Genomic DNA, 17,990 nt, shown 5'->3' on the forward strand with positions numbered 1-17,990 from the left:
ATCAATGCAGTTGTAAAATAAGATTTCCAAAAAAAGTACAACAAAGCCATTAAAGAAATCTCAGAAGGCAGAAAAATAATTTCTTGAAAGTGTAAATGAAAAATTAACTTTATTTATTTCACATGACAATGAAATAGTAATGTGTCTTGATGCATATGTGCACACATGCATCATCACTATTTGCTTTATTCTTATTGATTTTTCCCTCCACGGGCCAGCTCTACAGAACCACTAGGCACCAGTGTCACCGGCGTCAATGTGGAAAGAGGCTTCTCAGCACTTCTGACAAATTACTCCCTTAAAGTTCAGGCACTTCTATCACCCACAGAAATTAAATACGCATTAGACTTATGAGAAATCAACCTCATCTTCAGCAACTCAAAGGAACAACCCATGAAATCTAAACAGTTTAGCTGCTACCGCATATAATCACATAAGCAATGAAACGACCAGGTTATAACTGTCCCAGATGGGTACACCATTTCCTGAAAACTAATTCCCAGCGTGTCCCAGGAGCCAGCTTACAGACAGTTACCCATTTTGTCTTTCCAAGTGGAAAGGTCACCAGAACAAATACGATCAGGAAGTAATGGCGAGGCCGTTCAGCTGATCTATTTCAAGCACCATGACAAAGAAAACTAATTTAGTGTTATAATTAGAAACATGGAGAGGAAAAAGCTCATTTTGGAGAAGTGCTGCTGCTGGAACGTTCGCATTGGTGCTGATGGAGCTAATCAGCTCAGAGAGGTGGAAGAGTGAAACCAAATTATACATTTAGCATCTTCATGTAAATCAGGTTTGACACTGCAATTGTCTGCAGTTGGGACTAAGTGCAAGGTTTAAAGGTGACCTTATCAGGGAGTTTTTAAAGAAGCAGGCTAAATAAACAGTGTTTTAGGAATTTTTTTTAGAACGTAAAATCCAAAACCGCATGTCACAATCTCCTCTGTTCATATTTGATGACTATTGGCTATTTGTGTGTAGTTCATATTTTTAAATGAATTTCGTTTCTTATTAACAGCTGCAAGAATAAGGCTTTTTAAACTTCTCATAATTACAAAAAGATCCTTTGGAAATACGATATGAATGAGCTGAAGTATACTGGAAGGACTTTCACACCTGTAAGATATTTCTCTTCATTGTCTTGTCAATGAAGACATTTCAATGCTTGCAGGGCAGGGGGTGGGCATGGGACTGATGGACACAACAACACAAAAAAAAACCACCACAAAAGGAGTTTTCAATTTAAAGGAGATACAGATTGCAGGTTTAGTTACACAAATACTACTGTGTACCCAAATATGGCCAATTTGCCTTGCATTTCTCTGGAAGTCAAAGCTATCTTTTCCCCGCTTTCACCCTGGTGACATTTCAGTGCCCCTTGGCAGTCTTGGTGCTGTTGTTTGTAAAGCTGTGCTGTAAAAAGGAGCAACACAATGACCTAAGTTAGAAGTAATTATCCAGGAATAAAGAGGGGAAAAAAAGGCCAAAAGTAGTGCATCATGTAGCTGCATGGTGAGACAACTGGGTGATGAAAGATGTGTATTTAGGGGTGAACAAGGAGATGAGCAGGGGTGGAAACAAAGAGTAGATGCATTTTCACTCACTGTCACGCTGTCTTCCCTCAGTATTTTGTTATTAGACTTCATACTGGATTTTCCTGGCCTACTGATGTTAATCTTTTGAGGTAGTTAACTTGAAGGGAAAAAGACAAAAGCACAGCAATATTGGAATCCCCTCTCTCAGGGTACAGTCAGAAGAGGGAAGTAGAACACTAGGACAGAAAGTGAGGCCCTAACTTGAGCTGGTTAACGCAAGCAAGGGTGATGCAATGCAAGTCTGGTGTCCCATCACGGTTATTTTGAAGTGCTTTTTCATTGCCCGCGGCTCCATACCTTCATAAGTTCCTACTTCCAGAAGGGTCCCACTTCGCTCCAACTCCAGAAACTCCTCCACAGTCAGAAAGTTATAGTCCACACCAGGCACTTCTCCTTCTCTTGGAGGACGGGTTGTGCCTGAAAGGAAAAAACAGCACGTTAATGTAGATGTTTTCTTATCAAGAGTTAAAAGGGACAGTACAAAAACGATCATAAAGATACAAAAGTATCTGTAAAATACAGTTCTGTGAGCTACAAAGAGAGCAGTGTCAAAAAGTTCAGTTAGAAGTTAGGAACCGGTGTAAAAACAAGGCAAGACATAGATCGCAGGTTGAGCTGGTGGTACCAGTTGTTCTACCCAACAATGTTTTTTTATGTTCTCAGAATGACTCTCTGGCAAAGAAATCTCTCGTAACACATACAGAAACACAGCTGGAAGAGTTTGATATGTGGGAACAGGCCAGCAATTACCTTCCTGCTATTAGCACAGTCTCTCACATTTCAACTTCACTAAAATTGCAATCTGTATTCTCTGATAAGGCAACTTCTTTCTGCCTTCCATTATTTCTCTATCAGTTTATCTCACCAAATATTCTTTCAGGTCATTAAGCTCTTTTCTCCCTTACTACTTCTTAATATTTTATCCCTATTTATAATATTTTTTATTCAACATTAAACAGAACCGTGAGACAGTTTTGACAGACCATTCACACATGCTTACTAAAGAGACAACCTGCAAACTCTTCTCTGAGAAGTTCACCTATAAGCTCATTCCAGTTCAAGAAATACTTTTTCTTTTGAGTAATAATTCACACTGAATCTCTCTCTAGCACTCGGCAATTTAACTAGGACCCATGGAGAACAGGGCTCTGATCACTGCTACTCTGCCAGCTCTGAAACTCCTCTCCCTTCTGACCCATTTGCAGCCCTTTGAAGCATGGTGTAAGATGAGTCATTTCATGACTTCTTGCTAAGATGGCTTGGGCCACTGCATTTTAGGTCACTGAGCACAGCTTAATTGATTAGGATCAGTTTCTGTTCAATAGCCTTTATTTTCCATGACTCTGGAGGCTAGGAGATGGCTGGTTCTATACATCCGAGATTAAATATAAATGACAGATTTACAGATGGTACAGGAAACTGAACTTTAGAAGAAAGAGCAGCGTTAGAGGTGTCTGAGTTGCTGTGGCTGCAACCAATCTGCTGGCTTGGGAAAAACTTCAGAGATGTGGAAACCATACCTAACATTTAATGAAGCATGATTTCTCACTTCTGTGGGCTCACTACTCCGGCCCCTGGGTAGTGCCTTCTCAGCGCGTACAATTTCTTAAACCCTCAGTATAGAGAAGCTGAGCTTCTGGAAACTAACTGGGAAGATTCCAGCTCTCAGAAGTTGAAAGAGCATAAATCTACCATGCCTGCATCTGGCAAATGTTTTCCTGAAGTGCCAGGGAAGCGGAAAGTCTCCTTGTGCCCTACTCATCCAAGAGACTGTTCGAGAGGTCAATCTTGACAGAGTGACACCCTTGAAAGACTATCACTGGGTTAATGTCCTTGATAGACATTCACTTTCTCTAACATCCTCCACCTCTCGTTTCAAGATAGAAGCTCTCTCTCTCTCTTTTTATTATTTAGCATCTTTTATTATTTAGCATCAGTGTCCAGATAAGTTTATAAATTCCTGTGATGCTTCTATCGTGCCTTCTCTTGGAGCTGTGTGAATGGGTGAAGGCCGGAGGAGAAAAAGAAAAAAAAAAAAAAAAAGGGATGGAAATGGTGACAGGTATCTTCACCCTACTAGCAGAATTGCTCTTTCCTATTCGGAAGGATTCAGTTTTGCATTCTTTGTATTCTTGTACCCTTACAGTAAGACTACAATTTTTACCAAGTAGTCTGTCAGACAGGACAGATGTCTTTCACAGATCTAGACCAGAGAAACACTGGAAGTACACCACATGCCCCTCTTGTGCCCAAGTGCTGGCATTTCCATCTGAAGCCAGGCAGAAAAACTCAGCCAGCAACGCCCACACAGGACCCTCCCTGGCACACAAGGAGTGTGCACACACCCAGCAGCTGAGATGAAGGGTCGCAGCATCTCCTCCCTAGGCACTGACACTGCTGTAGGTGTTCAGGCTGTGAGGACCCTCACCAGAGCATCACGGCTATTGAGTACTGCCAGGTTCCCCTAAACCAGGCCCATGAGAGAGGAAGAAGAAGAATGGAAAAACCTCAGCACTAAATCTGTCCAACGATGCGCGGTAGCTGTCCCATGCCTGGAGCACAATGGAAGTGAGAATTAAGACTCTGTAGTGCTCCACATCCAAAGCATCAGTCAAACGTCACCCCGAGCCACGTGGCACACGAGCTGAATGACAAAGATCGGGACATACTCTTTCCCAGTAACTGACAACACACATTCATGAAACACAAAGATCAGGGAACTTCACGACCCACTGTATCTTTTAAAACTCTCTTTTCTTTATCTATATCTTCCCACAGAAAGTATTTCTTAATCTTTTTTTTTTTTTTTTCCTTCTGAATTTTTATAGTGGTGAAATTGCAGTCAGCAGTTTACTAGTGCTGGCTGCCTATTTGACATGACAATTATATCTCTGCCATAATTCCTCTGAGCCATTTTAATGGATCTATTTGTTTCATCTCAGTGTTCTTAATTTCCTGAATATGTTCAAGTCGAAAAATCGCAGATGTGCTTGCTATCAGCGCGATTGCCTGCAACACACGCTGAATGCATTAGAAATGCCAAGTTGCCGCGTAAAAGAAAAACATTACATCACAGCGATAACATTTGTCACCTCGCATCGGTCCTCAGCAACAGAGGGAAAATAAAAACTACACTGGTTAGGATATCTTATCTAGGCAAAGGCAAAAAACCCAACAACTTTCCGTGTTGCTGTCTAAAGCAAAGATTGCTTGCAGATGCTCGGGCTGTTATCCTGCTTCACATCTGAGCAAGAGTTACTGAATGCAATTCAGAAAGGCAGGGGGAAGGGTAAACCCGCCTCCGTTTTTCTTGTAGCAGAATGACAGGCTGCCGGCTGGACACACGCCTGGCAGATGGCATTTCAAAGAGTTTTCATGAACCATCTGGGATGTGTACAATGATTACAAACCACACTTACAACAAAGCCAGAAGGGCTGCTTCACAAGGAGGGTGGGGGGAGAGGGCGGGCGGAAAGAAAGGGGGAAAGAAAAGAAAACCAAGAGGCACATAAACAATCCTGATGACTTTTCCCAGGCATAGGATGCTAAGAATAATCAGCACCTTCCACCTGGAGCCTTTCCACAGCCTGAAACAACTGCTCAACTACTCTGCAGCATGTGTGTGCACAGCCCAACACCACTGCAGGCTGCAAGTTTCCATTCATTAGAGCTTTCTGCTGATAAACTCCAAATTGTAATTAAGTCTCCCATCATTAATGTGACTTATTTATACGTGACTTTATAATGTGACTACAAAGCGTAGTGTGTCTGTCCTCCCTCCCCCGTTAAATTGCATTCCAGTATCCTTACCACAGGCTGGTCATCACTGAAGGAGGGAGCTGTGGAGATGACTGTACATTTTATCAGAGCTAATAGCAGGTCAGACCACTGCTAATGGCAGAATTAATTGAGCACAATATGTGCTGTAGATGGTCCAAACAGGAGTTAAAATACTCCACTGGAAAAGGCGAGCCAATCATACTTAAATACGTTAACCTGCCTGCCATGTTTGCACTGAAATATTAAGTGGCATCAAATCTTATTGCCATTAGGTAGCAATTTAGCTAATTAATTTGAGCTATGTCCCACTGTGTGACTAGCTTAGAATTGTTAATGCTACAGCAAGAAGGAACTGGAGGAGAAACCAAGTGGTTAGCAACTCCTTCTGCACATTTAATGATTCACAAACTTTCACTCTTATTTGATTGGAATGTCCCACAACTTATAAAACTAGTTGGAGACCTCACACTCACAGGACAATTGCTCGAATCTTCTGCCACCACAGCAGACTTACAAAAAAAAATAAAATAAAAGTAAGACTAAGGATTAGTACTGCAGGTTTTACTTTCTCTCTTGGTCTGGGGAGGTAAAACTACACGTAACATGGGTGGCTGAGATGCTAGGTGAAATGTCTGCCCAGCTGTTGGTTTGGTTATCACACCCAAGCTAGCTGTATCCCAGTTTATCCATGCATCACTAATGCTTGAGCTACAGAAGGAGACCTCACCTGAGAAACTGCTTCCAGACAAAGGTGAGTTTGCCCAGAGAAGAGCCCATGTTGCACTTAAGCTAACTAAACTAAAGCTTGTCATCCACACCTAGAATAACCGTGGCTCAGATGTACTGAAGACTAGTAACTATTCGTCTGAATAATTTAAGTGCCCATTTAAAAGACAAATAGCTGCTGCTGTTGTGTTGCCTATCAACCACGCTGACAATTACCCAACATGAGCCTCAATTATAGTATGGCCAGATTGTTAATATGTGATTCAGGGGCTGTTTAGCTCCTTATCAAGCCTCACGTTAAGCTGTTAATAGCCACTGATGCCCCGCTGCTAAATTAATCAGAATCTTGCTTATTGTAATCTAAAAATAAGACTTCAAAGGGGCCTTAGTCACTTCAATTACTTTCTTCTTAAAACAAAAACAGTTCTTGAACAGTAATTCTGTTACCATGAGCCAAAATAGCCCCTAGAGCAAGACATTCAGAAGTTGACTTCTCAAGTGCAGAACACCTACATCTCCCATTTGCAAAGCAATGATTTCTGCACATACGATTCCGTATTTCTTCTACGTCCAGTTCCACTGGCTGGCAGTGATAATCTGGTCAGCCACCAAAATAGAGCTAATCAAACCACAAGTCATTTCCTTCTCACCTCCACCGACCAGCTTTCTTATGATGACAGATGATGTGAGAGCTGTACACTCAAAGTAATTATAATAGTTGCTACAACCATGTTTTATACAAACTCAAGTCACTGTGGTTACCAGCGGTGAATGGAACCGTAGTAAATACAGTTTCCGTGTGAAGTGTACAGGGATGCTACTGACTGGCGAAGCTGCAAAGCCAAGCTCTGTTGCGGGGGGTTGCCAAGAGGCCGTTTGCAGGTGGATTAGAAGGAAGGATGCTGTTCTCACCATTGCTCTCCAAGACTGATATTTTTGTTCATTCAGCCACAAGGGACTGCTCTCATCACCTACACTGAAAAAATCTTCAGCTGCCAGGGAAGAAACGTATTAGGAAAACAGCCCCTCTCCCCTCTGCACAGTGTTTAGAGGTCACCTTCTTCCCTCGTGTCACAGGATAATTTGGAGAGCCTGCTCTAGCTCTCCTGCATCTGTCACCTATGGTGCCAGATAACTGGAAGGCAGGACAAACTTCACAGACCTGCTAATGGCAAGCAGAGAAGGGAAAAGACAGAGACAACCTGGTCTGTCTCCAGAAGAGGCAACCTGATCAGCAGCCAAGCTTAAGGAGAACTTATCTGCAGCACAGTATTAGAAAAAACCCTTATCTACACTAACAAAAAATAAAGTGTAACCTAGCTGTAAGAAAACGTTGTACACAGAACTACTTCATCTTACTGACTTCTAGGGTTATCCAAGCCAAGAGTACTGACCCGTTTTATTCAGCAGCAGTAGAAGCGACTGTATTTGGACACCATTAGCTATCCATTACACACGTGTCCCCACTTACCTATGGTAAGGGGTGATTTATCGTTGTAACTACATAAAAATACAGAAGTTTCAGTGAGGCCTGGTCTGTTACAAACCAAACACGCTCGACTTACAAATACAATTTTCTCCTGAAACTCGAAACTCAGGAAGCTCATTCTGGGATTTTAAATGTTGTCTGTCCCTTCTGTAGCCAGTGATTCAATACCTATAATCCACAAGAACGTGACAAGCATTCAAAGTGTCTCAGTGGTGGAATAGAAACTCAGTCCAAAGGAGAATGTGGTCTGTCTCTAGAAATTAATTCACAGCTCTGTTAATGATGCATGTGAAGGAACAGATGCTGATTGACTCTTCCTGGCCACACGGATAACTGCAGTACTAAAAGCAAATTTCTGTCACTGTGGTCAGCAGGAATGACTGATTAAACCCAGAAAACAGCTGACCAAGACAAAGCTGTCTTTCTACAGACACATCTCAGAGAGAAATGCATTTCATGGCTGTGGTCTAAAGTAATTTTTCTTTTACAGGGGGAGATGGAAGGGATTTGTGCAAAGAGTTCTGTATCTTCTTCTCCCACCAGCCTTTCCAGCAAGGCTGTATCCGAAGGTGGATCCCACAGCAGCAGCTTGTGAGGATCCCCTGGTGCCTGAAGGACTGTGCCAGCCACACACACAAGCAATGGCAGGTGGACCCTCAGTGCATGTAAAAGCCATTCTCCCACTTCCCAAGACACCGTGTCCAGTTGCATCTCTCTGGCACTTTCTCTCAAAGAAGGACTGACTGCCTGGAGCCTCCCTGGAGAAATGATTCCGCCAAGCTGCACAGCAGCAGCTCAGAGTTTGTATACCCTCCAGGCAGAAAGCTATTTTTGTCCCTTTTCGATCTATTTTTGGTACTTCTGTGGCCTTCACTGCTGCCAAATAAGAGCATTGATAATCTTCAACACATTTATCCTTACAGCATTTTGAGGTAGAGAAAGTGGGTAGGTTTCTGTTTTATAGCACAAGATCAGCCAGAGTCAGGATCTCAAAAGACTTCAGGAGCCTAATTCTAGAGAAATCAATGGGATTTAGGAAACCCTACAGATCAGGATCAGGGCCTACAGATTAAAAGGGACAAAAATAAGTTGCTGCTGCATCAGGGCTTTGCAAACTCTTTTGTTACGTGTCATGAAACACCATGCAGTGGTTGTACAAAGCCAATTCAGCACGAGGGGGTTCATTCTCGACTGTAGTATCAATTTAAATGAAACTGGTAATTACCTGATGACTAGAAGAAGTGAGGGTACAAAACCTGCCACACTCCAAAAAAAAGCCTTTTAAAAAAGACCCTTTTAAGGATCTATGCCAAATACTCAAAACATAACAGCACCTCCCTGACCTGGGAAAGTACCACTGATGGCACTATTGCAGCGTGGCAGTTCCTAATGCAGTTACACCTCTTCATGTGTCCTTCAGAGCTTTCATTAGCTTTCTCCTAAGGAAAAAAAGAGTCTTCTGGCATCAAATAAATGTTCTTGGATTCACAATAGCAGCAGCTCACCTTCTGGATCCCTCTCTTTGAGTGATTGCTGTTACCTCACCAGACACCTGCAGCCAAATCCCTCTTATTTCCCACGAGGTGGGACACCCACCAAGAAGATTAAACTTCATGAACTAATGAGTTTGCCATTAATCCTGTGTTCATGGAGTCCAACAGCATGACATCTGCTAATTTAAATTGTGAACTACTGATGAAAAAGCAAACTGCATACCTCCATGGCGAGAAGACCTTGGCTGTAACTATGCACAATTTTATTCTTTCTAATTTATGGATTAGGGTAATAAAGTGTAATTTTATAAATCAATAAAGCTGTAGTAATGAGATTGTACTGTAATGTTCTGCTTTTAAATACTGGCAAAGAAATGAATGAAAAATGCCATTTGTATAAGTGTGTGTGACTTATGGGGAGTAAAATTAGCTGAAAGTAAATTAACAGGATGATTATATACTTGCATTTATACGCAGTTTCTCTCATATATACATTTTCAGAAGTCTAGATAATGCTACAACCATGACACAAACCTTTATTTCAAAAGGACCACCTTTCTTCTATGCAAAAATTGTCATAGCTACTTCCAGTCAAAATTCTGTCTTTCTTGGAAGAGGCTACAGCTGAAAATGGTAAACTAAATACGTACACTGGATAATTACATACAAAGTACCCTTATTAGCTGGTTATTTTTAATCCTCACTCCGGACTATCTCAACCCAAGCCTAACCGGGTCCCTGTAGCACTTGCTCAGGGCTGCCCCACATCAGCATCACCACGCAGAGGCACCGCGGCGCTCTGTGCTGCGCGCCCAGAGCAGCTACGGAAAAGCACAACGTGGATGAAGATGACTATTCCAGATGAAGGTGCACATCCGTATTAAATACCACAGGCCAAATGGGCGGGGGGTGAGGACTTAAAATCTACTTCGAAATAAGTCACAGGAGACCTGGGATGTAGGGTAGCTCCCATGACAACAGCACTTTTAAACAAATACCTCATTGTCTTATTTATATTTTCACAGTATAGGAAGTAGTTTATCTGGAGGCACAACCTACCTTGCTTTATATCTGCTTTTTGCATGTCTACTTGCAAAAATCCTTGATTTCTACCAATTGCCAAAGGGAAAGTGTAACCCAGTGTGAGAGTTTCGTAAGTCAAGGGCTGGCATTAAAACCAAGCTGCGAACTGGTCAGTGGGGGCTCTCAGCTGCTGGGAAACGAAACACCCAGTGGCTCCCAGTCATGTGTCGCTCAGCTTAAGAAAATGTAGCATTAAAACCTGTTTTTCATTAACTACTGGATCTTCACATGGCTTGGTACAAGTTTTGAGTAGATCATACCTGAGTAGAATAATAGAATAGGTAAAACCCAAAGCACTTTCAAACCTTTCATTTAATGTTAGAGGCAGAAGACTGGGAGGAGCGGGCTCTGGGAAAGAAGAAGGGCGCTGACAGCAGGCTGGGTACACTGTAAACTCTTACAAGATGAATTGCCAAGTCACGGAGCAGAGAGACACAAACCCATGTAAGTCAGGTAAGCCGAGTTCTCTGGCTTTCCAGGAAAACTTCAGGGTTTTGTAAAGATTACACAATCCTTTTCACCCACCGTGAAGTACCAAATGAATTTCCCAGCTTGGTGGAAGACGTGCGATGGAGTCTTGTAGCAAAAATACAGTGAACAGGAACGCAATTACCAGTTTTATCTTGGATATTTAAAATAATAAAAAAAATGAAAACTTGTTTGGGCAATACCTGTGACATTGTAACCAGAGGAAGAATTAAAAAAAAATAAAATCAGAAACTACTGTTAGCCATATATATGTAAATCTGTCTCACAGATTTAGAAGGAACGAGACTGCCTGTTTGTTCCCCACATCAGCACTACTACACAAGCTGCCACAACTATTGGAAGGAAAAACTTATCTCTTTTCTTTAAAACTCAGTTACCGGAAGACCTTAATCTCCCCAAAGCACGATAACCTATTTCTAGTCTACTTCAAGGCTTCAGATGTGTCCTATGAACAGATACTGTAATTAAGCTCATAATAAATGGAGTATCCAACACAGACTGAACACCTGCAGTATTTCAATTCAGTTTTTATTCAAAAACAATGTTTGTTTTTGACACCTGCATACATATGTGCACATACATCCATGAAAATATATTCTGCACCTTAAAGCCATAGTAGTAAGTAGGAGATTATTTGATGTCCAGTAGCTCAGCTGCTTCAACAAAGATTACTTACCTCCCTTGTTTGCCTCCCCGGGCTGTTTGTACTGCTGAGATTAAGTACAACACAATGTGGGTCATCCTTGGTTGGGTGTGATATAAAACACTTTGTGTTGACTTTAATTGCCCTTCTAGTAGACCTTTACTTTGCAGTTAAAAGTCTTAATAAAACACCTAACCTAACAGCATGTGCCTTAAACCAGATCGGTTCATTAGTGTAATCTCTGCAAAATTCCACCATAGAAAGAAACGAGTTGTATGAAATACACACATCTATCTCTGAGGTATTGCCTGAAGTTTGTTTCAGTGACCACATCCAGTCTACTGAAAAGAGAGACTCAAAGAGAGAGGTTTTTCCTTTTTTAAAAAAACAACAGAGCACCATTTCACCACACTTCTACAGGACATCAATGTAGTAATTTAAACCAGTCTTTTTCCCTGAACAATATACACTAGAGATAGTGTCTCCACAGTATACTTTCTCCCCTAGCTCAGAGCCACGGAATGCTATAAACCTAATGGACTTCCAACTGTGATAACCTCATCACACTCAGAGAGCCACAAGTCTCCTGCAGCTCTTCAATTTTTGGTTCTGCCCCCTCACCAACCCTCAGTTCAGACGGGTTTTGTTCCCTGACAAATCCTCCTTGACCTTTGCTTAGCAGTTTTCCAGCTTCATATTCAATAGTGACCAAAAAATGCAAATGTCTTAGCTATAGCAAGACATATGCAGATTATAGATACACACAGTTATGTAGCCATACGGATGCGCTTACTATAAAACTCTAGGGAAGGACAAGAACAGATAGCAAATCTACCCAGCAATATGTGCATTTAGGCACTATTCCCTACAGGTCCTGTTCCTTAATTTTACCTGTTCTTAACTGCTACCAATTTCTGTTTGTTTTGGGGTTTGGTTTTTTGTTTGGGTTTTTGGTCCCCCCCCCCCCCCCCCCCCCGAGCTCTGTATGCACAGTATGCTTTAATTCTTCATGATTGCTAACACTTTAGCTGGTTGAAAACATTCTCCTGGTTCCGTTTCTGTAATGTTGTGATTAGGTAACTGCTCAGGATGCTGAAAAAATGCCAAACATTGAGAAGCTGATTGGTGTTTGAGTTTCAGATTCATCCCTATTAATAACTGGAAGCACTGCAATGCAAAAGAAAACAAATATATTAATTTTAATTCTTTTCTTACCTCACTGGAATAAAATCTATCACAATAGTTTATTATTTACAATTCCTTTGCTGTAAATTCCACATCGCCCAGCTCTAACACAGAAAGAGTTTATTAATCCTTGTAGTTTTGTAAATGCAATAAAATACTAAAGTAAACACACGTTACAATGCGTTTTCCTCGTTTTTAGTTAGAACACTCCCTGGTACAGTAAGCCTGCTGGTTAGCTAGTGCTTAACTCTGTATCTTTGCAGTCCAAAGCTAACCTCATGCTATTGATAATGTATACAGACTTCTCCGTTTTACTGCTTTTTCAGTTGTACACAAATGATAAAAACCTTGCCTCCCAATCCTGTCATCACCTATGAATTTCATAGGATATACACCCACAGGGTGCTTTACTCTGCCTTTCTGAAGCCAAGCACCACCCCTATAAAATACTCCAGCGCTTAAACTGGGGACAATGACATAGTGTTTGGCTTAAATGGTCTTTGCTTCATTTCATCTGATTACTTCTAGTTATACCTTCTGTCTGTTAAACATCCCTGTGTAGGCATTTATAGCTCTGCATTCACACAAAACAATCATTCCATCGCATTACACATTCTGTCATTTTATTAGCTTCTTGCAAAACCATCTTCTGCAAATGTCCCAATTTTAAATGCCATTTTAAACTCATTTGCTGGTTTACCAATGCCCTTCTGGTATTGACTGGCCAACAGGCAACATGAGATGCCACACGGAGCCACAACGCCAGCAGCTCCTGCTTTCACTGTGGTGACTGATCCCAGAGCATTTCCAGGTCCCCACTGCCACTGGTTTGAATCCAACATAAATAAACAGCACGCAAAAATTATCCTCCTGCAACTGTCAGGCAGCCCAAACAAAATCAGCTGCTCCTTGTCTTGCCTCCTATTCCCAACAAACAAAACCACCTCCAGTTTTCAGCCTGTACCTGTGTCGGCATGCACCGAGGATAAGGCAGTAATCTTTAACACCACAGCTGCCTCCTCATCTTAGACACTGTTGGTGGAAGATGCTGTAATCTGAGGCATTGAGAAGCGAGTTTCCCGATAAATCTGCTTTCTTATGCTACTAGATCAGTAAAATGCCTGAAAAATGAATGCCTGAAAACACACAATCAGATCTAGGCTTTAGAAAAACACTGAGATGAGATTCTCTCAAAAGTATCTATATGTTATTTGACAGTCAAGTGATTATCAGAGAGACAGAATGTTTTTCTTCAGGACAAGGATCCCATATAGCAGATAAGACCTTACTAAAAAAATAAAGTTTAAACCGAAAACATTTCTACCTTGACAAATGTGTTGAGTTCTGATGAGTGACGTAAGTGAAACCACTTTGCCAGAGAGATGCTGGTATAGAACTGGTAATGGCACTTGCTGTATTATCACCTGCTCAGTTCAAAGCACACAAGTATCCCCACTGCTTCAAGACCAATTTTCATGCTTCATGTTAAATATGTGCTCAAGTTTTTGCAGGATAGCAGCCTAGAGGCAACAAATGTTTTGTGGAGCAAAAAAAGGAAGAAACTTGTTGGTCTTAGCTGGGGTTCTGACTCAGGACACTACTGATTTAAGGTGATGTGCAGTCCCCGCTGCCCATGACGCCAGTAGAGGCAGTGAGGCCAGTGGGTACCAGTGGTCCCACCCCCCCAGCACTGCATCTCCCAGCACGGGGCTGCCAGGCTTCACCAGAGGACCATGCCGACACGCTGGGCTGTGAAGAACAACAGATTTTCTTCACATCTGAACTCATGAAGGCGACAAGCAGTAACAGAGCAACATGGCAGTCAGAAAGGCTGCTGACATCTTACCTGACTTCAGGTAAACCCACGAGACGCAGTGAATCAGAGCCTTGATGACCAGACTAGCCATTCATTAACCTGGTAGGACTCTAAATTCCCAGTACAACAACATATAGATGCACAGTTAGATGAAGTCATAAATGAAATACAGCAATAAAGCTCAAACATTCAAGAGCATGATTTGTGATGTATCGTTTTGTGCCACTGGAACCATTTTTTTTAAAGAAACATTTCTCTCACCCCACTGAGGAAATGTTGCAGAAAGGCAAAAGAGAACCAGAAAGGAAGACCTGCTACCTCTGCAACTGCAAGATAAGGGTGACCAAAGCCCAGCGGTTGTGACATAATTTAATCACAGGTATTTTAAATATTTAAAATAAAAATAAAATGAACACCCAGTCCTCCAAAATACATCAAAAAATGTGAACAGCTCCCATGTGTCACTATATTCACCTTCAAAACACCTTCAGCAAGGTGGGAAGATGAAACTGCGCCCATTTTTCAGATGAGTTATGGAGACACGGAGCAGCCAAGCTGGCAGCTCCAGCTCAGAGCCGATTAGGAAGCAAAAGAGCAGAAGGTCACTTGTGTCCCACAAGTCTGTGGTTAGCAGACAGCGTTTTGGGGCTAATAGCATTACATGCTCTGTGATGCTGATCTGTTGAGATAAACGTGACAGTCCTTGGTGATGGCTTCATCAGAAGGAACTGCTGACTCAATATTTAGGCATAGCGGCAAGAGCTGTTTATATGCATACATTGAAAAACAACAGATGACTTCTGGAGAAAAACACATGGGTAAAATTCTCTCTTGAGGCAATACAAAAGAGCCAAAGTAGCTAAAGCACTTTCCCACAGTGACTGTGCAGTAAATTAGAACTCTGCACAGCTATCATCCATTATCCCTTATATTTTTAGCAATTCTGAGATTAATAACTGGAAAGAGCCAATAAAATAATATTACAACAAAATACACATCCTTTTGATGAACTGCCACTCACTCCTTTCAGGTCACCTCATACCTCAAGAGAAAATTTAAAGTTTGAAACATTTACTATAGCATTTTTCCTACCGCTATGGCCATTTGTTTAAATTATGTTTTACCCTTTCTGGACGAATTAATCACATTAATTATTATTTTATTATTTTTTCTTTCTGACTGTTAAGCCAAATTAGGCTACTTCCAGAGTTGAAGGGGAAAACACAATTATTAATGCTTCCAAACATCCATTTGGCAGAAAAACATGGTGAACAGAAGACACCACCGTGTGAGGAAGTATTTTGTCTATTATACAAATGCCATCCTCTCCTCTTAATGCGGCAGCTGTCTTTCACCTACAAGAACCTTCCAAGATAGGTCAAGACTCTAAACAAGCGTATATGAAAATCACAGCTCTGAGACATTCTTCAAAATACATAAGAAGTCATTAACACTTGTGTTTCCTGGAGCCAACTCTACCAGGTTAGCATCATAAGACCTGCAGATCACAGATATTCATCTCTCCTCCAACTCAGTTCATCCCAGCCCTGCATTAGAGGCCACACAAACGTTATTCAGAGAGCTGAAGCTGATTTCCTGGATCATTTTGCTCAATGGGAATCTCATTTATTATTGAAAATAGCAGAAACTTGACCTTCCCTGGAGACTTTTACAGAAGTTCAGACTGTAGGTGAATTTGTCCAACCTGCATAATGCAAGTCAATTCCTCCCAGGGTAAAGCAGCACTCAAAGTGAACAAGGCTGGCAGAATTGAACCTTTTGTGCATAATTAATGCAACCATCGATCAGCAAGAGCTTGGATTCAGAATTTTTCTGCAAGATAAATGCACAAGGATGAACTTACACACTTTTAAAAAGTCTAACTTTGAGAAGGCTTTGTTGATTTTAACAAGAGTCTCTCGCTACCCGCAAACCTAAGCAGATAATTTCCATGCCACACACATCAGCATCGTTCGGCAGAAATGGTTCACAGTGCCAGTTGTGACTCTCGCTCGTCACAGGTCTAGATAGTCTTTCTCCAGGACCAGTGATTTCCTGGTCTGTTCCCCACTTGGTGTGTGCAAGCAATTCCCATTAGCACCAGTGGGAATTACGCATGTGGCCATGAGAAAACACCAATGAAAGCTCAAGTCCTGAAGATACCTACAAGCTATTCAAGGTACTATTTCATGATCTTTAGCTTACACTCCTAATCTTACTGGAAACTATGAATACAGTTACCACAATGTGTGAATTTACAAATAAAACTTAATTAATCCAGATTGGTATACATGCTGGTCAGGTAGCAATGGTCATTATATTTATATAACTGGATGCATAAAGCAGCTTATTCTCAGCACTTACTACCCCTCTTCCCAGGCCTAACAGCAGTGCAAAGAAAAATGAGTTGCTAGTAAGAAGTATATTTTGTGTGCTCTGTATTACAGACACAGGTCAGTAACTTTATGAACTGGCTGATGGGACACGTCTACTTGATGACATCCTATTTTCCCATACACTGTTCCCATGCATAGGACTTCAGATTCCTTGGGTGACATTTAAATGTTTAGGTAAAACCTATATTTTCCAAAATGGTACCCTATTATGGGACACTTACAGGTAGATTTTTAGAGGAGTTCAACATCAAAAAATGCAAGCTTGGAGGAGGACTGGCTCTGCAGCAGCAGACATATGGGATAGCCCTAACTTAGCTATTTGCTTTGTTGATGCCAACACATGGCAAAACTGGTTTGTCTCTGGGGCTGGAGGACAGCAGAAGATGAGGTTACTGGAGAGGTTACTCTCTCCTGGAGAGAAAGTGGCCACTTTTAAGGGCTGTCACAGGCACATCGGTAGCATCAGCAGTCCAAGTATCCAGCATAGTTTTCCAAACCAGCTCATTCCTTCCCTTCCTAAAAACCAAGACTCAATAAATAAAAAAAAGAAAAAAAAAAAAAAAAAGAAAAAAGGCCATCCTAAAAATAATTCTGTGATGTTCAAGATATACAGTTATTCTGATTTTATATCTGCCAGGGCAATATCTTCCCCACTCTTCACCATGAAAAAGGCAAGTTTTGAACTACGTAGGTGGTCCACCAAAGGCACCTACTACTCGCGTTCAGGTACTGTCAGTGGAGAATCCCTGCTGGCAGCTACAACTGGCCCTAATGGTCAGTCTCTCTGAAAACATGAAGGACAGAAGAACAACTCTCCCAGTCACATCTTTCAGGGATGATGCCTAGGCATAGTCACTCTTGCCTTGAGGTACAGCAATGGACTAAATGACCTCCTTCAAGGTCTCCTCTTAAGTCTGCAAATCACAAGAGCTGGCAACGCTGTAATCGTGTAGTAGAAATTTCAGGAGGGCAGAGTTGTTCTAAATTATGTCAGAGTTGTAAAGTGTGGTGGTAGAATAGGATTATTTTTTTAAGAGGTATCTAAGCCAACTCATTCATCTGTTTAGAGTATGCCTCTTTAAAATGAGTTTTTACGAAGTGTAGATCTACACTGCAGTCACTCGAGGACAGAGCTCAGCAGCCAAGTATTTATGGATTTGCTGGGGCAGGTGCTGGAGCTTGCCAAGGGCAAGGGATTGTGCAACTAGATTATGAGCAATACTCAACTTCAAATCCAGCCAAGGACCTTTACACACCTGTGATCACCATTTGCCAGTGTAGACAGAGCCACA

The 17,990-nt window shown here is 41.6% G+C and overlaps 1 protein-coding gene across 27 annotated transcripts in view; it reads right to left on the bottom strand.

The window, feature by feature from the left end:
• Positions 1-17,990, bottom strand: part of MAGI1 (membrane associated guanylate kinase, WW and PDZ domain containing 1) — a 355,855-nt gene that overhangs the window by 90,582 nt on the left and 247,283 nt on the right. For all 27 annotated transcript variants that reach the window (XM_055707410.1, XM_055707402.1, XM_055707400.1 and 24 more), the window contains one exon: positions 1,896-2,015. In XM_055707410.1, coding sequence (XP_055563385.1) covers positions 1,896-2,015 — 120 coding nt within the window. The remainder of the gene's footprint in view (positions 1-1,895; positions 2,016-17,990) is intronic.

This window comes from Falco cherrug, chromosome 4, assembly GCF_023634085.1.
Source record: "Falco cherrug isolate bFalChe1 chromosome 4, bFalChe1.pri, whole genome shotgun sequence".
Taxonomy (NCBI): Eukaryota; Metazoa; Chordata; class Aves; order Falconiformes; family Falconidae; genus Falco; species Falco cherrug.